The sequence below is a fragment of the Oryzias latipes genome, chromosome 1, assembly GCF_002234675.1.
Source record: "Oryzias latipes chromosome 1, ASM223467v1".
Classification (NCBI taxonomy): domain Eukaryota; kingdom Metazoa; phylum Chordata; class Actinopteri; order Beloniformes; family Adrianichthyidae; genus Oryzias; species Oryzias latipes.
In genome coordinates this window covers 3,575,313-3,603,219 of record NC_019859.2, presented here as the reverse complement: position 1 = coordinate 3,603,219, position 27,907 = coordinate 3,575,313, and the positions used below count along the sequence as shown (strand labels likewise).

At 44.7% G+C, this 27,907-nt stretch overlaps 1 protein-coding gene across 1 annotated transcript; it reads right to left on the bottom strand.

Annotated features, from left to right (window-relative positions):
* Positions 1–79: 79 nt before the first annotated feature.
* Positions 80–27,821, bottom strand: LOC101170071 (serine/threonine-protein kinase MARK1). Its single transcript, XM_023954312.1, has 18 exons — positions 27,360–27,821; positions 17,023–17,226; positions 14,355–14,408; positions 14,216–14,264; positions 14,042–14,107; positions 12,571–12,641; positions 10,590–10,646; positions 9,674–9,808; positions 9,135–9,236; positions 7,937–8,056; positions 7,673–7,772; positions 7,136–7,248; positions 6,606–6,741; positions 6,378–6,511; positions 5,484–5,569; positions 5,266–5,415; positions 4,921–5,187; positions 80–3,226 (listed from the first exon to the last, which is right to left on the bottom strand). The coding sequence occupies exons 1-18, from the start codon at positions 27,402–27,404 to the stop codon at positions 2,884–2,886; spliced, it is 2,232 nt and encodes a 743-aa protein (XP_023810080.1). The 5' UTR covers positions 27,405–27,821; the 3' UTR covers positions 80–2,883.
* Positions 27,822–27,907: the final 86 nt, after the last annotated feature.

Below are 27,907 nucleotides of genomic sequence, written 5' to 3'. Positions count from 1 at the left end.
GTGCTGCAGTCTGGGCTCCTGAGAAGGGCGATGACCTGCTAATGAAGCGGTCAAACCACAGTAATGATAACTCGTGCTGTAAAATGTTTCCCACTGTTCGTCTTTATTCCAAATGAAACCAATGACGACTTCACTTCTGCTACAGTCCAGCTGCTGCCGGGTCTGACGGTGAGTCAGTCGCCTGGCAGCTTCATCTCTAAACTCAGGTGAACGCTACATTAAAGTTAGAGGCTCAGAGTTACAGTTGGACACAAACTGCACATGGTGACAAATATACATCCTGACAAACACTTCTCTTTGCTCCTGTCCACATACTGGGTGAAAAAGCACAACAGTACGAACATTTTCTGAATGCAGAAACGCTGAAGAGGCATTGCACCATGAACCACTACAGAGGCAAACATCTGGCTGCTGCACAATCCGTGTACACACAAGAATCAACAAGACCAGGAGAAATATAAAAAAGAAAATGACCATTTTAATAAGTTATAGTGCAACTGAACGCAGAGAAACCTGGAGGGGGGGGGGGGTCACAGAGTTGCAAGAATCTACGACAAAAAACTGGAAAACCAAATTTAGCACCTTTAGCATTTTAAATGAAACTGAACGAGTGCATCCGTGTCATCCTGTAAGGTTCAATTAAAAGCTACAACAAGCTGGTGTTTCAAAACAATCCACTTCTTCTGTCCAGAATCTACCGTCTTTCATTAAGAGACCTGAGGGTTGTCGGTTCAGATCTGCTTAAGGGACTAAAGCAATGAAGACACAGAAAAAAGATGCAACAGAAATGTTTCAGTGCTGCGATCGACTGGTAGCCGCTTCTACAGTTTTGAAAGCTTGGCGTACTAGTTTGCACGAGCAAGCAGGAGTTTCTCTTAGAAGCAGCACCACAGATGAAGGAAGACGAAAGGATTTAAAAAAAAAAAAACATAAAAAAAAATATGAGTTACGATTAAAGCATGTTTTGTAAATGTTCTCCTAAATAAAAAGCATCTCAACCAAAACCACTACGACAAGATTCTACTATTGTCTTAGTATTTGTGCCGATGCTTTCAGCAGAAATATATTATTTTCTTAGCCTAAAGAAGGATTTTCACCATCGGCTGCAGGTAGGACACCGAAAAATCTTTAGTAACTATATTCATGGATCTCCATTGTGTCAGCAAAAGTTACATAAAGAATGAGTATAACTACCAATCATTAAAAGAAGCGCTGCTTTGTAATTCCTCAGATTAGTGCAGAAAAAACTGAATTTTGACGAGTTACATATTGAAGGTGATATTTTCCTCCATCTTTATGTCCTGTTCTAACTGATGGATGCAGTTCATCTACACAGAAGGATCTTATTATTACAAGATAAAAAATAAGACTGAAAGTCTAAGAAACAAATTTTCCTTTAAGTATGGCCGACCAAATATGTCATTAAGAACGGAAAAAGATGGAAAAACAAAAGAATTTCAACAAAAGTCATATGGATCCTGTGTTAGATCAGCAGCAAAAATAATAAACAAATACTCGTCTGTCAAGTGTTAATTTGACTATTATTTACAAGTTTTTGTTTTAGTTTCCTTAAAGGTTCTTAAATGTTGCAGCTTCAGTTTTAGAAGCAAATGTAAAAATGAGATAAAGATGTTCTGAAATTAAGAAAAAAGAAAATTTTAAGGGAGATTAAAAAACTGTCCATCAAACGTCAGTGGCAGCTGGTACAAATGTTATTTTGTAGCATTAATAATATAACATGTACTGACTTTTCTAATCAGGAATTATCTGCCTGAAGCGCCTGGGGACGACAAAACAAACATTTTTAGTGGTTTCTAAATGATTGACTGCAATGTGGAGAATACATTAAAAAACCAATAACGAACAATCCACCAATCCCCCCCCCCCCAAAAAAAATGAGTGGAGTTATTAGGGGACGGCAGTGAAAAACGTCTTCATGCACGTTCACATGGTCAGCCTCTGTATTATTAACTTCAGAACCCAGAATATTTACTCAGCTACATCTGTTTGCATTTGTCATGCTAAGTTGCACTGCTTTGTTCCTATTTCTTAAGCAAAGTAAGTAAAAGTTTGTGTAAATGAATGATTATGAGACAATGATAATGGATTATTGTCATAAGCAAATGTTTTTGTGAAGCTGCTACTAGAGAATTAAAGCATAACAGTTTGGATTGAAATGGTCTTTGGTTGGCTAAGCCTGACTAAATTCATAGATGACTTTTTTTGGCTAAAGATATTGAGCATTTGGAGTGTCAGAAAGCTGTGGGCACATGGGCGGAAGCACCCAATTGTCCTGTTTTTGGGAAATACGACAGTCTTTGTTTTCCACGTCTGGGCTCAAAACTGTCCGGCTGCATTGCTCCAATTTTGCCCGCCGTAGTTATGTTAGGTTGGGGGAGTGAGGGGCTGGAAGCTAGCTGAAGAGAATGTAAACAGATGGATCTAGGGATGTAGAGGCAGGCTTACTTGGGGCCAATGGTCCAGCCCACAACTTAGAGGTGAATTTTTGATGATCTACAGCAGCTCTACAAACAGAAACTTCTGTATGTCCTAAAAAAAAAAAAAACGTTGTTTGGATTTTGGCTAAAAAAGGCATTATTGTAATTAAAAGATCACTGGTAACGCCTTAAAAATAGATCAGATGAGGATCAGAGCGGATCTTTAAGCATAAAGGTGAAGAGGGATAGGAGTTCTGATGAATTAAGAATCAGCTGCATATCTGTGCGACCCAGCCATAGCCGGATTTGGTTTCCGCTGCATCAACAAGAAACAAGTCTAGTTGGGTATAAGAAGCTGAAGCTCCTCTGGGTCTAACCGCCGCTCTCCACTGGAGCTTTCCCCTTTGTCGAGGTAAAGAAGGACATGTTCATAGCAGGAGATTGCTTACAGTCTGAGCTCGTTGGCTACTTTGGAGGCAATGTTTTTGAAGGCTATGGACGTTCCAGAGATTCTTTTGAAGCGCACGCCGTTGAGTGACAGGCGGGGCAGTTTGCACACCTCCATTTCCCATTGGACCAGACTTTCCTGACGAGCATCTCCGTGCACGCAGAACAGCAGATAGCGCTCGCGCTGCTCATAGTCGCAGTTGTTGGCGTCCAGAACCCTTCGGATCTCCTTCATCATGTCCCCGGCCTCCATGGAGGACGTGGTCTTCATGCTCCAGGTGAAGCGCAGAGACCGAGGTTTGGACTCCCGACCCTCGTCTTTGGGCTCGCCTGTGGAACTCCTGCAGGAAGAAACTCCCACAGTGTTAGGAGGAGGAATGACATGTTCAGTTAGATTAACATATCCCCCGGCCCCCCCACCCCCACCCCACAGTGAGCTTTTAACGCAAGATGTGCAGCTTTGCTCAGAAATAACAAAGAAATCAGTCTAAGACAGTTTTAATGATTTAGAACAAAAAAATCATAAAGTTAAAATGGGCTGTAAAGAAATGAACTCCATTTCATTTAGAAAATACATTTTATGAGTAGCAGTTTACATCATAAATTTCACCTTATTTTAGAATAAATTGTAAAAAAAACAAAAAAAAAATCTACAAATACAGTATAACAGACTATATATTGGTTAAAGAGGCATTGTATAATGACACAAGGCGCTCAGTAGTAGAGTGTCCGCCTTGAGACCCAGGCCGAGCCATACAAAAGACTAAAAATGCGACCTACTGCTTCCCTGCTTGACACTCAGCATTAAGGAGTTGAATTGGGGAATTGAACCACCAAATGGTTCCTGATCGCCACGGTGTCTGCAGCTCAATGTTCCCCAAAGGTCAAATGCTGAGTACAAATTTCACACACCTAGGTGCGTGACAGCTAATGAGACTTTGACTTTTACCTTTGGAGCAAAACTATTTTATACTAGGGCTGCAGGATATGAGGGAAAACTTGCGATATGCGATATTAGTGATTAATATTGCGATGACAATATAACTTGCGGTACATGAACATATAGCAAAACAATCAAGAACATAATTTCCATTTCACTGCAACAGTTTAAAAATCACATTTCAAATGACCCACATCTACATAGGAGACAAACATCTAACATAAAAGGGCTCAATCCGATTGGTCTACGATGTAAAGGAGTCCATTCGATTGGTCAAATACAAAAAGGGATTTGTTTGGTTCGTTAAATACTTCAAGCTGCATAAGATTGTTTAAGCATATTCAAGGTAACCATTTATTGCGATTTTCGCCGTCTTTTGCGATACGCTTGATATTGCGATAACGATAAATTTGCGATTTATTGTGCAGGCCTAATAGAAACAAGCTGTTTTATGAGATAAGACCTCTTTCAAATAAGTAAAAGAACTTAAAAGTATCCTAAAAGATGGATAGAAGAATCCGTTTCTTGCCCTTTAACACCAGAGATGTCACCGGAGAAACCGAAATAACACACACTCTGTGACGTACCGTAACTCTTCTTTACGCTCTTCTTTGGGCGGCCGTGGTGCAGTGGTAGGGCAGTCAACCTCTGTCGTAAATTGCAGGTTAGATTCCCGCCTTTGCGCGCCCATGTGTCGAAGTGTCCTTGGGGAAGACACTGAATCCCACCTTCCCTCTGGTGGGAGGTTGGCGCCGGTGTTCGGCAGCCATCAGTGTGTGGCTGTGTGTGTGTGACTGTGTAGGTGGGACTGTGACTGTAAAGTGCTTTGGGCCTTCGAGGAAGGTAGAAAAGCGGGTATAGGCAATTTATGCAATCAATGTGAATCAGTTAATTCCAGACGTTTTGCGACTTTTTCCAACACTAACGACTTTACTAACGTAAAGTGTTGCATGTTGGCGCCAAGATGACATTTGAAGAGCGTTTTTTATTTTTCCGTCGCCGGTGACATTTCCAGTGTTAAAGGGTTAAAAACAAACTCATACGAGACAGTATGCGGTAAGGTCGGAGGTCAGATGTTTCACAGCTGTTACTGACCTTCGTGCAAACTTTGAGGTGAACTTGCCGATGATGGAGGAGGAGTTACCACGATGGGGCGTGGCCCCCGAGGCAGGGGTGTGCTGTAGCAGGCTGGGCGAGGCCGGCGGCCCGTTGTACGTGGCAGGTCGTCGCTCTCTGAGCTGGGCTCCGTGGAAGGTGGAGCGACTGGAAGAGCCACGGGAGAAGCGGCCTCGGTCTGGGGTTGTGCTGCTGCTACTCGTGACGCTGAAGGCTGAGGGCGACGACGGGGCCGGATGTTGGGAACTAGGTGTAGCCGGACAGAGATTGGTTAGCATAGTGACAAAAATAACTGGTTTGGTTACCAGCAAGGAGCCCGGTTACCTCTGATACTCAGCGTTGTCGTCAATAGGAGGCAGGCTGGACTTTATGGGATGTCCAGAAGCTGACATGGACTTGACGTGTCGAGGCCGTATGGAGGAGACGGCTCCCCCTGGCGATGGGACAGGGGATGCAGCAGGTACTTCAGGTAGACTGAAACACAACAAGAAAATTAAGAGACTGTCTAAAACAGAAACAGAAACTCCCAGAATGCTTCTCACCTGTTGTCCTTCACGCTTGGTATAACAGCTGAGTGTCGATCCGAGCTGTTCCTCTCATAAACATAAGTATTTCTCCGAATTATGCTCTGCAACATGAAGACAGAAGTTTGCATCGCCCCCTATGGGCTGCACTAATCAAAACATCCATCCATCCATCTTCTTCCGCTCATCCAGGACCGGGGTCGCAGAGGCAGTAGTCTAAACAAATATGCCCAGACTTCCATCTCTATAGTCACTTTCTCCAGCTCCTCTGGGGGGACCCCCGAGACGTTCCCAGGCGAGTCAAGAGACGTAGTCTCTCAAGCGTGTCCTGGGTCTTCCCTGGGGCCTCAGCCCAGTGGGACATCCCAAAAACACCTTCCCAAGGTGGCCAGCCGCCCTGCAGAGGAAGCTGCTTGTGAACTGCCACCTTAACATGATGGAGTGCTTCAAGAAGCTTAAGTGATCCCAGGAGTTGGGCTATTCGGGGGCTTATGCCCCTGGCAGGGTCTCCCATGGCAAGCAGGTCCTGAATGACCAGCCAGACCAAGAGCGGTTCTGAATCCATTTATGAGAAGAAACGGAAAGATCAGCATCTGGTCTGGATGCCTCCTGGACACCTCCCTGGGGAGGTGTTTTTGGGATGTCCCACTGGGCGGAGGTCCCGGGGAAGACCCAGGACACGCTTGAGAGACCATGTCTCTCGGCTGGCCCGAGAACGTCTCGGGGGTCCCCCCAGAGGAGCTGGAGAAAGTGACTGTAGTGATGGAAGTCTGGGCATTTTTGTCTCTGCGACCCCTGTCCTGGATGATGGATGGTTGAAAGATTATGGATGGAGGTTTTATATTTTTCCATTTCTTAGATTTTTATGGTTTTGCGACTTCACTCCTGAATCTGGTCATCAGACCATCTCACCCCTGAGGCTGTGGCTGACTTCCTGCGGTCCTGAGCTCCCATAGGCGACGCCGGATCGTCCTTCTTCTCGCTGTCAACGCTGTTAGCATGAGAGCGCTTGGTGTGCGATACGGGTGGGGGGATAGAGGGGGCCACTAGAAAAAGCAAGTTAAAATACAAGTTTTGGAAATATTTTACTGCAGTTTTGAGAAAAATTCACAAGCATTAAATGTCAGATCATTCAGTCACCATGGTCGCTGAAACGGCGCTGTTTCTGAGCGGTCGTCACACTGCGGAGGTGCGCAGGTGAATGGCTGGAGCCATTAAAGTCACTGATGGGCCGGGTCCTCTGGATGTTACACAAAGGCTCACTGGAGACTTCAAACTTGTAGTGAGACACAAACAGAATCAAATTATTGTAGGGCTGGGTCATATAGAATAAAAATATTCTGGTTTTAATCAATTCTTTTTTTCTCCTCTTTACTTTCCTAAACTACAACGGAGTACTAGGACCAGTTCACAAAAGAGGTTTATTTATTTAAAACTTTAAAGTCATAAATTTACAAGAAAAAAGTTGTATATTTACTTCTTCCTTGAAACATTTTGCAGCTCGGCGAAACGTTTGAAGGAAGAATTAAGTCCAGTTGCTATGACTCAACTCCAAGACAGACATTATTATGTGGACCAATTTGATCCTATTGCTCAAGCAGTGTTCTGGCCGGGTTTTGAACTCCTGACCAAACTGTTGAAAAAAATTCCAACATAAAAACATCAAAAACCTCTGAAGACTTCATCCCCAACAGCAGATAAATTGCAGTGGCTTCGTTGTATTTCTGACCATCCAGCGCCTTCTTCACTTCATTCTGGGAGAAGCCCATGGTCTCCATCAGCTCTGAAGACACACAAACACTCAAATTTGTTTGACAAAACACAACAGAAGCTCACAGCCTCTACAGCAACAAGGCCACACATTAGAGAGGATAGTTGTAGATGGTGTAGCCAAAACAGTGGTGTTCCTCAAAGTTCTGTTCTGGGCCCCATTTTATTCAGTCCTTATATGATCCCTCTTGGGAGATTCATCAGCACATTTAGTCACATTTATATATCATTTGTATGCTGATGACATTCAGCTTTACCGCTCCTTTGGTGAAAACAACTGCAATAATCTGTCCTCATGAAAATGTATTTGCATTTACACAAAATAATATTGTAATCTAATTGTAGCACTTTTATTGGAATAATACAAATGTTTACAGGTGGAAGGAGCGCAAACAGCTGCGAACATCTGCTTCAGAGAATGAGTGCCCGTGTCTGACCTATGCGCTTGAGGTCACCATAGTCTTGTTCTGGTTCAGAGAAGGGCTTCAGCTCTGCGTCCTCATAACCCGCATTCATCCATGGATCCTTCATGATTTGCTGAGAAGAAAAACAAACTCAGATCCAATCTATGTAACAAATTTTACTTTTACAATAAAAAATAAAATCTAGATTCATCTTAATCTATTTAAATGCAACTTTTAAAAAGAGGGGAAGAGGGTGAACTTTGCAGACTGTTAGTTACACTCCTTTAGTAGTTTTACCGGCATGCTGCCCCGTTTTCCTGGGTTTAGAACCAGCAGCTTCTTCAGTAGATTTTCACAGTCGGTTGACATGTAGAAGGGGATTCGGTACTTTCCTCTGAGAACACGCTCCCTCAGTTCCTGCACGCACAAACATGGATAGATGTCGCTGCTCTATAAAGGTTGGTTCTCGCTGGAGGACTGTGGATGTTTGAACACTGCTTTTATGACATAAACATCACTTAAAAATACTTTTGTCAAGCAGAAAAACTGCGACTTAAGTGACTTTATTGAGAAAGGGACAATGCATATTAATGAACATTAAAACAAATATAAATATGCCAGATTATAGTCACAGGCCAATTTCCATCTGGAGTCCATTGATGTTAAAAGAAACTGTTTAAGAAACAGAGAGCACACATACAATTAATAAAACACAGGTAAAGGACAGTATACAAAATGAAACACTGGATACATTTTGAACAGATAAATCATTTTTAAAGTCAGTGCCTGTTTTATAATACATTTTTTTACCTTCTTTCTTGCCATTTGTCATTGCACATTTGATATTCCAAAAGCCACAGTTTTAGCTGTTTTTTTTTTATGACAGATTTTGCACTCTTTTTTATTTTTATTGGTCTTCTGTTCCAAAGTTGAGCCCTAGAATGATGATGGATTTTGTGAGTAAGACGTTTGTCTAAATGGGACCTCACAGTCACTTCTAATAACAGCCCGAGTTCCTCTGGAGGAACCGCTGAGTGACGTCAGTGGTGGTGGTGGTGGGGGGGGGTGAACCATGTATGACTTTATAGACAAGTTTTTAGACAAGTGTTTGTGAAGACTGCTGGTAAAAACCGGCTCAGTGGCCTTGTGGGAGAGTGTCCACCTTGTGACTGGTCGTGAGTTCAAATCCAGGCTGAGTCATACCAAAGACTCTAAAAATGGGACCTAATGCCTCCCTGCTTGACACTCAGCATTATTGGGGGTTCCCGAACGTGGCTGTGTCTGCAGCTCACCTCTCCCTCAGTGGATGGGGCAGCTAATGGGCCTTTAACTTTAAAAACTAAAAACTCCAGGACCTTAAGAGCTCTTTTGTAGCAAAATTCAAGAACAGAGGAACCAGCAAACCATCAAGTAGTGGTCCAGTAGTTTATGTGGGAAAAGATCATTGAGGGTAAATATACATGAGCCACTTTAACTGTGACTTGTTTGTTCAAACCTTGAGGTTCTGTCCATCGAAGGGCAGCGAGCCACTGACCAGCGTGTACAGGATCACTCCCAAACTCCAGATGTCCACCTCCGGCCCATCGTACTTTTTACCCTGCAAGAGTCCAGAACTACATTACCCAGAGGCCAACTGCTATCAGCAAACATCATTTGTTTTGTTTTTACCTAATAATCCATACTCCTTAGCATTAAAAAAAGAATGACAGAATTGTCTCACTAAGCAGAGACTTCGAAGTTAAACAAAGAGTAGACAAGAATTATGATTTAAGATTTAACTGTGTGAAATCACCCAGTTTAATTTGGCGGCTTCCTCTTAGAACTTTTTTAATTCAATGCTCAAACAGGCTTGAAATGTATCGCCTATTTTTCTCTGACTTTTGTGAGAGAAAACAGTTTGCTTTAATACACTTTTGGATTAATTTTAAAAATGTCCTTTGCCTCCTAAATAGTAACGCAGATCTAAAGACAGAGACGACGGCGTTTGAGAAACGGAGCGTTGCTATGGAGATCAGGAGGGAGGAGCCAACTTACCTGGAAGAGCTCAGGTGCAGCGTAAGGAGGAGATCCGCAGAACGTGTCCAGCTTACTGCCCAAGGTGAACTCGTTACTGAAGCCAAAGTCAGCGATTTTGATGTTCATGTCAGCGTCCAGCAGGAGGTTCTCTGCCTGAAAGAGAACATTTGTAAAAAGAAAAACCCGATGTTGCTTAGAAACAGTCAAAACAACACCAAAAACTAAATCTATGGACACACTGGGCATGTGACGTGTGTTCAAAACCACACGTTTAGCCCATGGTGTTCACACTGGAAAAGCAGGGAGCGGCTTCTTCTTCTTTTTCTATTGTTTGCTAGCGAATGTCCACTACCTACAGTTGGAAGAGGCTTGGTACGAGTTAAAGGGACACCGTCCATACGTCAGGAGAGTCCTTTATTGGTCAAAGTTTAACCTGGTTTTCATTTAAATGCACGTTGAATGGACGCACATATTGGTCCGGCAGAGATTTTTATGCCGGATGCCCTTCCTGAAACAAGCATGACGGTCTTGCCCAAGGAGCTACAGCAGTTTTGCTGCCATCAAAGATGCAAAGTTTTAAATATAAATCATTCTGTTACCAAAAAAAAAAATGTAACCAAACAAAAAAAGATGAAGACCATCAGTCCAAAGTTTTAGAATAATCCAAGTCATTATTTCAAGTCGAAGATAGTAAAATCCAATAAATTGTGTTTGACAAAAAAATAGGAAGAAATTCATGAACTTTGGGAACCAAAAGTTAAAAAACCTGTTTAAATATTTGTTTACATAAAAAAAGAGAATATTAGTTTAATTGAGGTGTTTCAACTGCTTCTGCGTTTTATTTGTGTATTCTTTGTTTAAAATACTTTTTCTAGAAAAGGAAACAGAGAGGAAACACAGAAATCCAGAGTATTTTACTGGGATTTTGTTTTACCTTTAGATCCCGGTGAACGATCCTCTTCTGGTGACAGTATTCCACTGCCGACACAATCTGACAAACACAGAAAAGAATTATAAAAAAAACCAAAAAAACAATAATTATGAAAACAACAGTTGAGAGACTTTTTTAAGTTGATGAGAGGAAAAAAAAGGAAGATTGGGGGCTTAACTCCCAACTGTTATATGCTAGAGTAACGTCACATGACCATAAATCCAAAATACATCCCCTTTTGAGACCCACTCCAATGAAAAAAAAAAGAAAATTAAGCTCAAAATTGCATTTACTGTATATATAATTTATTTATTCCTATTGTTCTGAATCTAAATGCGGTTGAAAAAGGCCTGTAGGGGCCGTGTGGGTGCTAAAGTCGGCAGGCCAATAGCTTCCTGCCCCGCTCCATTCGGATGCATCAACTTGCAGACAAATGGATCCATGAAGGTCTTTGTTTTCCTCATTTGAGCTGGCATCTGGATCCAAACTGCACGGCTGAGCAGCGCTGATATTACTCGCCATTTTTGTTGCACTGCTAACATTAGGTTGGAGGTCTGGGGGCTGTAAGCTAGCGGGAGAAGGTGTAAACAAATGGATGATGGGAAGTCAGGGCAGACTTATTCCATCCCAACAGTCCTGCCCCACAACCCGGAGGTGAGTCCTATTGCACTCCTGCAAATATGTCCTAGAAAACAACAGATTTTTGGATTTTGCCTAAAAAAACGGCATGAGAAGACGGAAAATATATTTATAGTTCTTGATTGAGCAATAAACTATGTTTATTTAAATTCCTCCCTAAAAATCTGACTAAATATTAGAGACGCAGCTTAGATAGTGCAAGTCAGAGCTGCATGTTTAGAACAGAGGAGAACTTCTCTTTAAACAGATCCTTCAACGGCTTTATTGACCTGTTTATTTGTGGTTCCAGGAAAAGCGTCTGAGTCATCCTAAGGGGACAAGCTGTGGTCTACTGTGAACGTGGTGGTTTCTGACTTGCTTCCAGATGCATTCAGGACAATCCAAACGTAAGACTGCATGTCCTTTTGTGGTTTATATTCATGGTTTTTTGTGCAAACTGATGCTAAGTTTCATGAATAATGACAGCACTTCACAAAAACAACAGGAAATAAATCAAATCTAATCAGCTGATGTTTGCTCTTTAGCCTTTTAACCGTTTATTCTCCGAGAATTTGGAGAGCTGCTTCTCGCTTCCCGAAACATTTTTAATGATATACAAAAACTTTTTTTTTTAAAAAGCTTTAAAAATGTCTCTGAGCTAACAGATGTGGATGACAGGATCCTTTCCTTCACATCTGTTCCCTGATCTGTGACGAAAATGTCACTTTGTTCCCAAAAAATGACAAATCAGTCAAGTTTATTACGACGAATGGCTCATCGAAAAGCTTTATTTTGGTAAATTCATGGATGAATTTAGGAATAAATGTCAAAATGCTTTTAGAACTTTGCTCTCATTTTGTGTTGGTTAAGCCAATAAACATTTTAGTGAAATAAATGCATGTGTGAATGCCGACGACTCAAGCCCGGCACTAAGGATGATGAAGGGTGTTTACAAACTAAAGAAAAAGAAGCAATGATAGCCTAAACTTTAAAATATCTTCATGTTTATATAGCGGAAAAAGTGGAATGCAATTTATTAAAACAATTAATTAAAAAGGTGATATTACCGGTCAAAACTGCAAAAAATGTCTAAGTGTAAATGATAAAAGATGAATAGTAAAGATTTCTTGCTTCTCCTGAAAGCCTAATAATGTTCTTAGAACTTAAAGAACACAAAGGTTTTTCAAAGACATTAAACTTCTCATTTGTGCTAGATACAAATAAAATCAAAGGTCTTAGCGCATACTGAAGGAGTTCAGTGTTTTGAATCGAAGTTGATATTTTATGTGCTGAAAAACACAAGAACCAGAAGCCAACAGAGGTTTGAATGCCTCTCCGCGGTTGCATAACAGAACCCAGACCTCACCTGACGGAACTTAGCTCGGGCCTCCTTCTCCTTCATTCGTCCATGAGCCACCAGGTAGTCGAAAACTTCACCTGAGAAGCAAACCCACAGGTGAGACCATCCATCCCCAGTCTCTGATTGGAAGACAAAGTTACCTAGTGATCAACTGAAATGTCGCACTTTTGAGCTTTTTTTCATGTCAAATCACTCAGAGCACAAAGTCCTTTACATGTTTCAAAGCTATGAGTTTACATTTCCTCTTCACCTTTCCACCCTGCAAACTCCCAGAAAAACAGGTAAATGAGATAGAATATAGAGGAGCTTAAAGAAACCCAATTACGGACAGAAAAATGGCTAAAACCCACCAGAACCAACAACCACCTTCACTGGCATTATAAACCACAACCGCCACTAAAGGCTTGGTCACATACACCCATACGTGCCCTTGAGGCTCCTACAGCGTCATGAAAATGGAACGTACCATTATCGTGCGTGTGGTAAGTGTATCATGAAATATTCATATAAGTTGAAGGCACTTGTGACCTACAGAGATGTCGTCCAGTGTCCTTACGCCACACTCCAGTCGTTAGTAAAGTGCGAGTACTGTTTCCTTGCTGACTGCGCCTGAATGCAGCATGCGCGGGGTGTGCACGTGACGCATAGGAGCCTGTAGGATGTCCACACAAACTACAATATGTTTGTTTAATCTCCTCATTTCTAACAGTCAGGATGAGAACAAGGAGCGCACACTTGTCATGTGAACAGCACTAACGGGAGCCTTGCACAACCCCTAAGACACGCCTCTCCTGCTTCATCTTTATTTATTGTGTAAGTGTTCACAACGACCCATCGCTGTTGTTTGTATGGGAACATTTTTGGAGTCAACAGGTATGTTTGTAACATTTGAGTGTGTGTGGACAGGCCCCGCCCCTTTTAGACTAACATTTACAGCTGACAGTAATGACTATAAACTTCCAGCAGCTTGTTGCTTGTTGCTTTATGATCCTCCCCCCTTCACTTCTATAATCATCCTTCTATTTCCTAACCCCCCCTTTCTTTTGTCAACCCCCCCCCCCAACATCCCTCTTTCTTCTTCCCTGTTCTTCTTTTCTGTCCAGTCCCACAAAAAACGGTATTAAATAAAGTTTAGGCTAAATTACAAAAGGGGTTTATTCAAATATACACCTCATGTGTCTGAAGATTCATTCATAACCCCATGTTGTAACAGTAAAATATGTCCAACACAAGAGGCCTTCAGCTCTCATCGGTTTGGTCAGCTGTTAGATAGGACAAGTTCAAAATAATAAAAATGCAAGATCTGAAATATGACCTTGGCAATATGACCTTTGACTGCAGAGAAAAAGCCAACCGAGAAGATTTATGAAAAGATGCATGAGTGAGAATATGCTTTGAAAGCACTTTGTAAAACACAGACAGGGTCAGCAGGCCTTGAGCAGACCTCTTCATTATTTATGAAGCTGGTGTCTCTTACCTCCGCTGGCGTACTCCATCACCAGGTACAGAGTCTTCTCGGTCTCGATCACTTCAAACAGCTTGACTGAAAAAGGTGCAGCAGAGGTTATAGCAGCTGAATCCTCGGGTAAACTGCTGATCCAAACGCAGGAAGACAGACGGGTTTGTGCTTCCCTGTGGGGAGAGAACTCACCGATGTTTGGGTGATTCAGCATCTTCATCACACTGACTTCTCGGAAAAGCTAACGAGACAAATGGAATTATAAACATCAACACAAAGCTTGTAGGAATAAAAGGGGGGGGGGGGGTATACTTCAGGGTTAAAGTTTTACCTTCTGCATGCTGGTGGGATTCAGCTGAGTTTTGTCAATGATTTTGATTGCAACCTAAAGGAGAAAACAAAGGGAGAAAACAGGTCAAACCAGCAGCTTAATGTTCCAGAAAGATTAAAAAATAATAATAATGATATATTTATGATTGGACAGCCAGGTCATCCTAAAAAAAAGCCCAATTACCAACTGTTGTACAGAATAAATAAGTTATATGAAATATGTTAAATTGTACATATAAAAAAAATATTCAACTAAGACTTTGCTTTATTAAATCAGATCTTTTAGTTGTTTGCGCACTGATTAAGTAAGGCGTGTATCTCAAATGTGGCCACATTTTTATTGTGGAGAACTTAATGTCTCTTTCTTTGAAGCATAAAAATACCCTATTAAACTTTGACGATGAATAGATTTTTTTTCAGCTTTAAAAAAAGGAAATACTTTAAAAAGTTCAATCATCCACTCCTCAGTTATAGGAGAGATCAAGAAAATGGGGGGGGGGGGGGGGGACATTCAGCCTCAAAAGAAGAGAACAAAAAGGAAAGGATTGCATTGACTCAGTCCTACAGACATTATTCAGAAACATCTGAGAAAAACTGGGTACAAACACACCAACTGTTAAGCACGGAGGTGGAGAACTTATGGTTTGCAATTGTTTGGTCAGAGCATCATGCAGTCACAGACAGAAATCCTAAAGTGCAATAAATAAATATGAAACCTAGTTTAGAGAAGACACTGAGCCAGGAGGTAAAATAAATATCTGAAAGCGTCACTATTAACACACAAACGTCAAAAAACAAAACAAACAAACACTCATAAAACTCGATGAACTGAAGCAACAACAGCAGGATGGCAGATTTCCTCCACAACACCACCGTTCACAGGTGATGACAAGATTTTAAGAGATAAGTGCTCCTTCTGTTTTCTGTTTTACTTCACCCGTCCTTCTCTGTTTCAAGTGTGTCATCTTCAGAGATGAACAGAGCAGCTGATTGGACAAATGCAACGCCTCCACTCAGAAATGGACCTTAAAATAAGCACAGGGAAGGATAGCGTCACACTCCCTATGACGCTCTGGCCAACCGGCGTTGAGCTGCTGACGTCAGCTACATAAATAATTGATCCAACAACCGCAGCTTCAGCCAACAACACGATCCTTTTAGCAAAACTCAGTATGAACTGAAGCACAACAGAGTGGCACTTTTGTTCTTCAAGCTACATTTAATTTTAACGTCCAAATCCAGGACTGTATTGAAATGAAGGTGATGGTCCAGAGAACTTCCCAAGAACTGGCACTGACAGTCACTGCCATCCTCTAAGAAGATGCAGAGATGACTACCGACTACCCTCAAGGATAACCTCAACAACCCTCAAGGATCCAATCCGAAACTGTTTATTGTTCTCTGATAAAGAATTTAGGAGCATTAAAAGCAAATGGAGGGAAATGTAAACTGCTCATTTTCTGAGTACCAAGTCTGAAGTCAAACTCCATTACCTTCTTTTTAAGCCCTATTCACATGCACCCATGCAGGGAGTTGACCCGTACAAGTGTCCGTGGAGGGTCGTAGGGAGGAGCAGCTGCATCCTAAAGGGAGCACAGGTGTGTCTTGTAGTTCCCTTGAAGCTTGTATGGCCGCTTCAAGAGACGGCATAAATTATTGTGCGTGTGGTAAGGGTATCGTGAAGTATTTGATAAGGACAAAAAAGTTAGACAAACTTATGACGTAGGGTTGATGCTGTCGAGACACTCTGGTCCAGGGGAGTCAGAATCCAAGCCGGGGGCCGGTGTCCAACATGTTTTCCAACCAACCTGCCAATGAAACTCCTTATTGGCTAAACACACCTGATCCAGGTAATCAGCAGCTGATAAGGCAGAATTTTTGGAAAACCGGCAGGAGACCGGCCCTCAACGCCTGGAGTTTGACACCATTGCTCTAGTCCTTCGTAACCCTCGTGCTTCCTTAGATGACCCCACCCTTCCATTGACTTGTTCTCCCTACCATGACAAAGGTGGATAAAGGTGGAAAGATTTCATGTAATCCATGGACACCAGTGAAGATCACAAATCATTGAAGAAAAAAGGTTCAGAGCACTGTCTAGTGGGTCTAGATGACCCAACTCCCAATGTTAAAGTGCCTAGGATAGCACAAGGGTTAAGGAGCGAGTACTGGCTCCTTACTGACTGCATGCCAACGTCACACGCACAGGGTCTCCACGTGATACGTAAGTGCCCGTAGGATGTCCACACAAACTACACCCCGTCTACTTTCCTCTAATAGTCAGGATGCACACAAGGAGCACACACTTATCACTTGAACAGCGCCAACAGACTCCTTACAAAGGATTTGTGGGGGCTGAAAAAACAGTAACCCTTATTTACCACTGCGTGTGGTATAAGTGTTCGCTCACAGCATACCTGTAGAAAAAAAGTGCATGAATATTTTCATTCTATGGATTTATCAAGCGCTCTACGACCTTTTTACCCGTTTCCACCCATAGAGGTAGTTGTGACTGAGGCTTTAGGTCGTAATGGCCTGCATTCATTCAGTGCAATGAAAATGGTAGACTTTTGATCAGAAATAAGATTTAAAAAGTTTGGTATTTTTTTCTGTATTTTGAGAGTTTACAGTTGGAGTGCATAATTAGATCAACACTACATTTCTGTCCTCACCTCTCTGCCAGTCAGGGTGTGTTTGGCCAGTTTGACTTTGGCAAAGTTCCCCTTGCCGATGGTCTTCAGCAGCCGGTAGTTTCCTACGTGCGGCTGCTCATCTGTGATGGCTGCCAAAGAGCTACGGCACGGCACCAAACTGTGGCAACTTGAAGACTTGACGGGCGGAGCTGGAGGTTCTGGAAGACCGTCCGAAGATTTTGGCTGGAGGAAAAAATTACAGCAATTACAAAACGCCTCGATCTGAGACATGTAGAAGTGAAATCCGTCTTTGAGGGTCAACTCATCCACAACAAAAAGGTTGTGACGGCTCGGAAAATTTAAATATGGATGCTTTATTTAAAATGTAAAGACATGTAACAGGGTCAAGCTGTCAGGGTGCTCTGATAACCACAAGACTGCAACCATAAGACCATTTTTAGCCCAGCTCAAATCTCTCATTTTGATCATCACAGTGTGCCAACCTTCATTCAATCACCTGATAAGCATTTTTAAGTTAGAACTCCATTTTGAAACACATTTTAATTGAATTATCCTTCTATAGTTCCAGGAAAACATTCTGTCAATAGCATAAGCCGACATCTAAATAGCAGCAGACCGTATAGACGTAATGGTTCTTCTCATTTTAGGTAGCAACAATTGCAACAACTTGTTGCTCTGTATATGTTCATGAGGAACCTGCAGACGTGTAGCAGTTTGTCAGTTAACATGTTAATCCATATGTAGGATCTGGCTTAGACTCATTGACCGTATAAGAGAACTGGATTGAGTGACCCCCCCCCCCCCCCCCCTGCATTCCAAACAGGAAGTACCTGCTGGTTCCAAAAAGAGAAATGAGAAATAAGCAGCTGTTACCCAGTCATTCTATTGGTCAAAATAATCATTCTCGATCCCTTTTTAAGATACTCATTTTTTTTTCATGATTCTTTTTCCTACAGTGCAAATTATTTAAGTTATAAACTGACAAATCAGATGCCTCAATAAAGGTAAGTGGAGCATGGTGGCCCCCCCTAGCCAAGGTACGAAATGTTTGATGGATAGCTTTCAAGCGGTAGGGTGTGGACTTTCAAAATGCTCACTCCTGATTGGTGATAGTGGTTACCATAGAAACAATTATTCCGACCGAGCGCCTGCTAAATGACGGCGTCTGGCTCCTACATGGCGGCCTCCATGTCATGAATAAAATGGTGAGTGATTTTACTTCATTTGGTTGGAGCTGGAAGTAAACATTTCCTATGGGTGATGTCACACTCACTCAGTCCAGTTTCTTAGATACAGACAACAACTGAAACGTATCAAAATTCATGATAATGATAAAAAAATCAGCGCAGATATGGAGTTCAAGTGAATTAATGAAGGCACAGTGTCATTTATCACATTAGGCCACAGTAGGTCATTGGTTGTCATAACGATAGTCGCTCAAGTTGGACATGAAAAGACACTTTCCAAATACATATTTTACAACATCTAACAACTCGTTAAAGATTTAAAAGGAAAAGATATTAGAAGGTCAGACTCCAGGGCATGATGGGAACATTTGGTGTGAACTTCACCTCATCAGCATTGATGCACTTATCAGTTCTGTGACTTCCCGTCTCATTCACCGGAGAGCTGGAGGGATATCCATTCAGAGAGGGCGAATTTCATTGTAAACAGGGGTTGCCATGGTGACCAGAGACCCTCAGCAGCTGATTTCACAGCTCAGCAAAACCAAAGGGACAAAAGGGATGCGATGAATCACCCAACGTCTGTTTAGGATCTAATCTGAATGTGGCGCAGCAAAGGTTCATGGGATGGAAACGAGGTGGATCACCAACTTATGGAGCCTCAGACAAAGGCAATCACCTCCAATAAAACAGTGGGAATGGAACCAAATAAACCTCACAGAAGGGTGTTGGGTCCTGTGGTTCTGTTTTGATGTCTCACTTTTTAATTAAAAGAAACTGTAGCAAAGAAGAAGAGAATTTGCATAACTACACCAAACACCTTCAAGTTAAGGTTAGGAGTTGGTTTGTGGAGTAATAGAGCATTACTGATGTCAAATCAATCCGATAAACCGTAAAAAGAGGTAAGATGAAATACCATGTCATCTGTAAGGAGGCATATCAAAATCTACCACAACCTGCTTTTCAGAGGAAGTCCATGACGGTTCTGGAGTGACTGTCTCTGTCGTTTGACATGAACCAACAACCAAATGACACATTTCAAAACTGTGACAGCAATCCTGGTGTTGGAGAATTCTGACTGTGACTTTCAGAGAGCACTGATGCTAATACACACACACCATAGAGCTCCTTGAAGCCCTGCAGTGTATTTGGAGAAAAATCAATACTAAACAGACAGGAGGAGGCAGCTGTAGCTGCCGTCTGCCTGACAGATGCTAAAAGTAATCAAAACTGCTGAGAATCTGGAAACTAAGGACAATGTAGTAGCGAAAACATTTTTATTTCTTTTTGTGTTGGAGCTTTTTTTCTCTGAGATGAAAACATGCCAGCAGATCTTTGACCCTCACATTTAATCAGCTACGCTCATGTTTTAACCACAGTTCTTCCTTTTGCAGATTTTGGCTGAAACATTTTCCATGCCGATCCATCGAGACCCCGGTTTATAAAAACAGAATTTAAGGATCCTTTGAGTGTGAGTGCAGCTCGAGCAGAGAGCAGCTCAATGAGAGTATTCCAACAATTAGCATGACAATGCATTTGCCCTGAATTCCTTCAGGGTTCAGGAGCCTGGAGAACATCCAAAAAACCCAAACAACATTCACAGGAGAAGTGGAAAAGCACAAACACAACATCAACCTGCATTTCCACGAAAGAGACACAACCTGACAAGACTGCAGCAAACCCCGTCCAACGAGCTGGAGCCGTTTTCCATTTGGTTGAGCCGTGTCCGACATCAACGCCTTCAACCAATACGACGGAAAAAAGAGCATCTGTTGTTACCATTGTCCGTTTCTGAGAAATGGACTGCGTGAGTTTGACATGACCCATAGAAAATGGTGACCTTCCACCTCCAACCGCATGAAGTCAATTCAGTCGCCATTTTTTTTTCATGACATGGACGCTGCCATGTTGGAGCCAGATGTTGCCAGTAAGGAGTAATTGTCCTCTACTGCCTCTGCAACGATTTTAGACCTAAAGTTAGTGTGAATATCTGTAAGTCTGACTTAAAACTAGACCTGCACAATATACAGCGAAAACTCCAATAAATAGTTACCTCAAATGTGCTAAAACAAACTTGAAGCATTTGACGAATCAAATAAATCCCCTTATGCATTTGACCAATCGGATGGATCCCTTCTGTCATGTCTCGTCAAGTTTCCTGTTGTCTCGTGTGGGGTTCCTGTTTTGTTTTGAAAGTCTAACCTACCTCTCGTTCCAGACCTTCCCCTTCCTGCTGTGTCTGCTCCCCACACCTGTGTCTGCCTCATCATCCCTGATCATTCCCACCTGTGCCTCCCCTCCTCATGTATTTATAGCCTGTGTTTCCCTTTGTCCTGTGCCTGTTTGTCATGTGCTTTCACCTGCCAAAGCTAGCTTCTCTCTTGATTCAAGAAATTAAACCCTTAAGCTCTGCATCTGAGTCCAGTCCTGTGTTCTGCCTTGTCAGTACAAACAGGCCAGAATGGACTCAGCAGAGAGCAGTAGTTTAACATCCATCCTGCAACGCCTGGAAGCCCGCCTTTCTCAACAGGAGGACTTCCAGAAGGCCCTGGCGTCTCATATGGTTCAGGTCTCTACCCAAGTTCAAGACCTCCGTTCAAGTTCCCCCTGGACAATCCCTCCTCCAGGACCCTCTGCTTCCATCCCAGTCCCTCCTACCTCCATGCCTGTCAGGAGCCAGGAAATCAAGCTCGCCCCTCCCGATCGTTACTCTGGAGAACCTGGACTGTGTAAGCCCTTCCTCACTGATTGTTCTATTCATTATGAACATTCACCCCATGCCTTCGTTTCTGACAGAGCCAGAATCGCCTTCATGATCTCCCATCTAGCGGGGAGGGCTCGTGCATGGGCCATGGCTGAGTGGGCTCGTGACTCCCCGCTCTGCTCATCTCTCATCGCCTTCCAGGAGGCGCTTCAGAACACTTTCGTCCCGGTGTCAACCAGCCGGGATAAAGCCCGTGAGCTCACCATCATACGCCAAGGGGGGGACTCTGTCTGCGATTACGCCATCCGATTCCGCACCCTAGCAGCCGAGAGCGGGTGGAACTCGGTGGCGCTGTATGATGTCTTCATGAAAGGGCTGGCTCCGCGCATTCAGGAGCAGCTCATTCCGTTGGATTTACCTCAGGGTCTCGACTCTCTGATCGCTCTCGCCATCCGCACGGATAACCGACTCCGTGAACTCGTCTCCCGACGCGGCAGCGGATCATCAGGAGGCGGGTCTTCTCGCGGGGCTGAATCCGCGGAAAGACGAAACCACCGCCGATTCTCAGCCGACCCGCATCCCTCCGTCACGGCGGACAGCTGTGAAGAGCCCATGCAGGTGGGAAGGACACGACTTTCGGCGGAGGAACGACAGCGACGCCTGCAGGAGGGCCGGTGCTTCTACTGTGGGGAGATTGGTCATCCCGTTTTCTCCTGCCCCGTAAAAAAAACAGCAACGGTGAGTCAGATCTCCGCTATGGACGGACGCACACGGAGCCTCACGTCATTAGTGGTGACCCACCACGGCTCCTCCACAGCTCTCGTAGCTCTCATTGACTCCGGGGCTGATGTCAGCCTAATGGACTGGAAGCTGGCAGTCAGCTTAGGTCTTAAGCCACAGCCTCTGGACAGACCCATCCAGGCCCGGGGCCTCCATGGGAGGGGTCTTTTTAATATCACTCATGTCTCAGAACCCCTCAAACTGTCCATAGGAAACCATTCAGAAATCATGTCTTTCCACCTGTTTGAGGGCTCCTCTAGGAAGCTGGTTCTGGGATTTCCTTGGCTGCGCGAGCACAATCCCCGGGTGGACTGGGCGACCGGGAAAATACTAGAATGGGGGCCAGGATGTGACGGACACAAAAGTCCCCATGCTGCAGGTAAACGAACAATCATAGACAATAACCCTGTTCCTGTTCGTTCTGCTCCAGGTCCAGAGGCCCCTGACCTGAGCACAATACCCTCATGTTACCATCATCTGTCTGAGGTCTTCAATAAATCCCGGGCTCTGAGCCTTCCACCCCATCGCCCCTACGACTGCGCCATCGACCTGGTTCCGGGATCCATCATTCCTAAAGGACACCTGTATTCAATCTCAGCTTCGGAACGCCAGGCGCTTAATAAATACATTGACGAATCTCTGGCAGCGGGTCTCATTCGTCCATCCTCATCCGCAGCTGGTGCCGGGTTCTTCTTTGTCGGAAAGAAGGATGGGACCCTTCGACCCTGCATAGATTACAGCGCGCTCAACAACATAACCGTCAAAAACAGATATCCGTTGCCGCTCATGTCCTCTGTTTTCGACCAGCTCCAGCAGGCCAGGGTGTTTACTAAGCTCGATCTCCGTAACGCCTATCATTTGGTCAGGATCAGAGAGGGGGACGAGTGGAAAACAGGGTTCAACACCCCAAGAGGCCACTATGAATACCTGGTCATGCCCTTTGGACTCACTAACGCCCCCGCCATTTTCCAGGCCATGATCAATGATGTCCTCAGGGACTTCTTGGATCATTTTGTGTATGTTTATTTGGATGACATCTTGATTTACTCCCCGGACCTGGACTCTCATGTCTCCCATGTCTCCGCAGTCCTCCAGCGACTTCTAGATAACCACCTTTACGTCAAAGCCGAAAAGAGTGAGTTCCACGTTTCCACCGTCACCTTCCTAGGTTTTGTTGTGTCAGCAGGGGCGGTAAAGATGGATCCAGCCAAGGTCAGCGCAGTCAGGGACTGGCCGACACCTGACAGCCGAAAGAAGCTGCAGCAGTTCCTAGGCTTTGCGAACTTTTATAGACGCTTTATCCGGGGTTTTAGCTCCATTGCAGCACCCCTCCATGCCCTCACGTCCCCACGGGTGCAGTACCGGTGGACGCCTGCGGCTGAGACCGCTTTCCGGGCGTTGAAACGCCGCTTCACATCAGCTCCACTGCTCATTATGCCTGATCCACACCGTCAGTTCATCGTGGAGGTTGACGCCTCCAATGAAGGGTTGGGGGCCGTCCTATCACAGCGGTCGGAGCTGGATGGGAAGGTCCATCCCTGTTTGTTCCTGTCCCGGCGCCTCTCGCAGGCTGAACGCAACTACGACATCGGCAACCGGGAGCTGTTGGTGGTCAAGGTGGCTCTGGAGGAGTGGCGGCACTGGCTGGAGGGTGCGGAGCACCCTTTCATTGTCTGGACCGATCATAGAAACCTTGAGTATATCAGGACTGCCAAGAGACTTAATGCTCGCCAGGCCCGATGGAGACTCTTTTTTGATCGTTTTTCTTTTTCCCTTTCTTACAGGCCGGGGTCCAAGAACGTGAAGCCGGATGCCCTGTCTCGTCAGTTCGACCCCGCGCCTGTTGCCAAAGAACCTGAACCTATTCTTCCACTGACTTGTGTGGTTGGAGCGGTGTCTTGGCAGATAGAATCTGAGGTAATGCAGGCTAACAGTGGGGTGCAAACGCCCAGTGGTTGCCCAAGGAATCGCCTATTTGTACCCCCGACACTGCGCTCTAGGGTGATCCACTGGGCCCACACCTCACTGCTTTCCTGTCATCCGGGAGTTAGGCGGACCATGCACGCCATCTCTCGGAGGTTCTGGTGGCCTCGCATGGAGCCGGAGGTCCGGGAGTACGTTTCTGCCTGTTCAGTCTGTGCCAGGAACAAGTCTTCCACCAGTCGTCGCATGGGGCTCCTACAACCCCTTCCTGTACCTTCCAGACCGTGGGCGGACATCTCCATGGACTTCGTCACCGGCCTTCCTGTCTCACGTGGTCACACAACTGTTCTTACGGTCGTGGACAGGTTCTCAAAGATGGTCAGGTTCATCGCCCTGCCTAGACTGCCTTCAGCTAAAGGCACGGCAGAGATCATCATGAACCAAATTGTGAGGTACCACGGTTTCCCGAAGGACATTGTGTCAGACCGGGGACCTCAATTCGTGTCCCGGTTCTGGAAGGAGTTCTGCCGGCTCATCGGTGCCACGGTCAGCTTGACCTCGGGTTACCATCCCGAATCCAATGGCCAGACTGAACGTCTCAATCAACAGCTGGAAACCGGCCTCCGGTGCTTGGTCTCTCAGAACCCCTCAACATGGAGCAGGCACTTGATCTGGGTTGAGTATGCGCACAACACCCTGCCCACCTCAGCTACCGGCATCTCGCCCTTCAAGTGTGTCTTCGGTTACGAGCCACCCCTGTTTGCAGCCTTGGAACCCGATGTTGCAGTTCCGTCGGTCCACGCCCTGGTCCGCCGCTGCCGTCGCATCTGGGAGGCTGCCCGGCAGGTCCTGGTTCGGCAACAGGACAGGGTCAAGGCAGCCGCTGACCGCCGAAGGCGTCCCGCTCCCACCTACCGTCCCGGTCAGAAGGTCTGGCTCTCGACCAAGGACCTCAACCTGCACGTTCCAAGTCGGAAATTGGCTCCAAGGTTCGTGGGTCCGTTTCCTGTCTCCAAGGTCATCAACCCAGCAGCGGTCCGTCTTCGGCTGCCCCGGTCCCTCCGGGTCCATCCCACATTCCATGTCAGCAAGGTGAAGCCGGTGGTGGACAGTTCCCTGATGCCTCCCTCGGAGCCACCCCCTCCGCCCAGAATGGTGGGGGGTGGTCCGGTGTACACGGTGGAGAAGATTCTGGCTGTCCGGAAGCGGGGCCGGGGTCGCCAGTTTCTGGTGGACTGGAAGGGATACGGGCCGGAGGAGCGACAGTGGATTCCGGAACGCTTTATTGTGGACAAGTCGCTCCTGACGGATTTCTTTAGGTCTGGGGCTCCTGGACCGTCAGGAGTCGGTCCTTAAGGGGGGGGTTCTGTCATGTCTCGTCAAGTTTCCTGTTGTCTCGTGTGGGGTTCCTGTTTTGTTTTGAAAGTCTAACCTACCTCTCGTTCCAGACCTTCCCCTTCCTGCTGTGTCTGCTCCCCACACCTGTGTCTGCCTCATCATCCCTGATCATTCCCACCTGTGCCTCCCCTCCTCATGTATTTATAGCCTGTGTTTCCCTTTGTCCTGTGCCTGTTTGTCATGTGCTTTCACCTGCCAAAGCTAGCTTCTCTCTTGATTCAAGAAATTAAACCCTTAAGCTCTGCATCTGAGTCCAGTCCTGTGTTCTGCCTTGTCACCTTCACGTCGTTGTGTTAGATGTTCGCCTCCTATGTCGACGAGGGTCATTTGAAGTATAATTTTTAAACTGGAGTTTTTGGCTAAAGATGTCCTGGGATGATTTTAGTTCAGTGAATCGGATCGTTCAAAAAGAACCAACATTGAATTGTATCAGCAACCAGAAATTATGATCTGAATTGCTAAAATGAATCGTTACACGCCTAGTGTACTGTGTATATACATGCATAAAATGAAGCTTAACTGTATTTGTCTGATGTTACTTGATGATTAATAAATGCTGGAAATAACCAAATAAAAATAAAAGGAAAAGGTGGGAGTCCCAACCAAGTAGAGGACTGCTAACATTTTTGGGACAATTTCCCTAAAAATTGGATTTAGTGTATTTTAAGAGTATTGAGGTTACATTGAGTAATTTAACCTCAGTGTAAAAAAAATACATAGCAGTATATTCTCACATGTAGGAGCCACTAATACATGCAGACACACACAGAGGAGGTCACCTCAGACGGTTACCATAGACTTATAAAAAAAAAAGCCCTTAGAATCTCCAGAACAGCAATTACAACAACTCACTGAATCTTTTTTATTTGTTTAAAGAAGCTTGACCTGAAGGAGAGCGTCCCTGTAAAGCTATGTAGGTGTTCGTATTCACCTACATAGCTCTCATCTGATGCAGAGTGAAGGATTGTGGGAACTCTGAGGCCACAGAGATGTGGTTACCCTTGTAAACTTATTTTTAGCACTTTGACCTGCACCAACACTTTCATCCACCGTTACCTTTCGACTCTGTCGGAAGGAAAAACTACAAAGTCAAACAGAAACCAGGCTGAACTACAAACACGGGTCAACAAAATAGTTGACATTACCGCTCAACAAAACACAACGGACACCAGAATAAATCACAAAAGCAATTAGAAAAATACAATTCTGAAAATCAAGCAATTGGCATCGGACGTCATCTTCTTAAAGACGCACTATGACTATATCATGATTATGCCGTTTTTATCCCAAATCAAAAGGTGTCGTCGTTTTCTATCAGTTTCTGCAGAGCAGCAGGAGTGCATCAGAAATTCACCGCTGAGTTGGGGGGCGGGATCACTGGTGCAGAGCAACCCCACTCCCCCTTCCCATCGCCCATAACTGAGAGCTCTATGGTAAGGTGTAAGAAGAAAATATCAATGAAGTCATCAGTTCACCACATGAAAAAGGACTTTATTATTATTATATTATAATTTCTCGTCAAGAGCTTTGATGGTGTTTGCGTGACGGAATGAAATGTTTCAGGTGTGTTAGTCTGAAGGCATAAGTATGTGTGTGTGAACATGAGTTACGCTATGTCCATGTTTACCTGTTTGTGTGTAAACATTATTGGAGCCAAAAGGTATGGCCCCGCCCCTTTTAGATATGTTACACATCTAAACCTGACCGCAATGATTTAGTATGCTTTATGATTTTACCCCCCCCCCCCTCCATAACTAATCACCCTCCTAACACCCCCCCCTCTCTCTTCTTCCCTCCTTTTCCTTATCCGTCCGGTCCAACAAAAAACTCGTACACACATGATGAATATGAATAAAGTTTAGTCTAAATTACAAAAGGAGTTTATTCAAATATACACCTAGTGTGTCAGAAGATTCATAACCCCATGCTGTAACCATAAAATATCTCCAACACAAGAGCTCTCATCTGCTTGATCAGCTGTTGGACAGGAGTTAAATAAATAAATAAATAAATAAATAAATAAATAAATAAATAAATAAATAGAAAAAAGAAAAAGAGCTTCGACAGTGTTGTAATGCTGCCAGGGTCCGTAAGCAGACCGGTCTGGACCTGGACACCATATGGGAGTCACATGTACCGGTAGATTTGATGGATCATCTCGTCTCATCCAATAACAGAAGTCCAGCCTAAAAGCAACTGATAGTTCAAATCTGCCCCAATGATTAATAGTAGAGGATGATTACAGTGTCAGAAAAGAACTTTTGGTGAATCATCGGTAGATAAGTTCAGACTGACGTGAAAACCTGAAGCATCAGCGCCTAAAACTTGCGTTTCCTCTGAACCTGGAGAGCGGGAAGCGGCCTCACCTGCTCAGACTCGTTGACGGGGGTCAGAGGCGTCCTGCCCGACATGATCTTCCGTCTGCCCGCGCGCCTCTCCGCTGCCTTCAGACCGGGACCAGCATCCCGCGCGCGCGCCGGCCGGCCGGGCCGCTCTACAGCATCTCTGCCTGGATGGAGGTCGCCGAGGAGGGGATCAGCTGCGGAGCCTCACCGGCTGATGATGGGAGGGGGGGGGGCTCCGGGGCGGCGGCCAGGGAGGGGCCGGGCGTCTGAGCCGCACAGAAAGACGGAATGAAACAAAGACAGAGAGGAGCGACGAAGAGGAGGAGGAGGAAGAAGAGGAGAGTGAGGGAAAAGTCCAATTCCTCGCGGCTTCCTGTCGTTTATCAGGTCAGACGGGAGCACACTGCGGAGTTCAGGAGGAAAGGACAGCGTCAGAGCTCCTCCTCCTCCTCATCTTCATCTCACTGCGCGTCATCCTCCAAATATCCCATCATCCTCAGCAGCCGCCCTTTTTCTTATCAACACTGAGCCTTAATGAGCCAACTTCAAATAAATTGTAAATTAATAAT

Excerpts from the sequence above, each read along its gene's own strand:
- LOC101170071 (XM_023954312.1), bottom strand. The coding sequence starts at position 27,404 with ATGTCGGGCAGGACGCCTCTGACCCCCGTCAACGAGTCTGAGCAG. Across the intron at positions 5,188-5,265 it reads GACAACGCTGAGTATCAGAG|TTCCCAACATCCGGCCCCGT; the intron begins GTAACCGGGCTC and ends GGCTACACCTAG. Across the intron at positions 3,227-4,920 it reads ACCTCAAAGTTTGCACGAAG|GAGTTCCACAGGCGAGCCCA; the intron begins GTCAGTAACAGC and ends TTCTTCCTGCAG.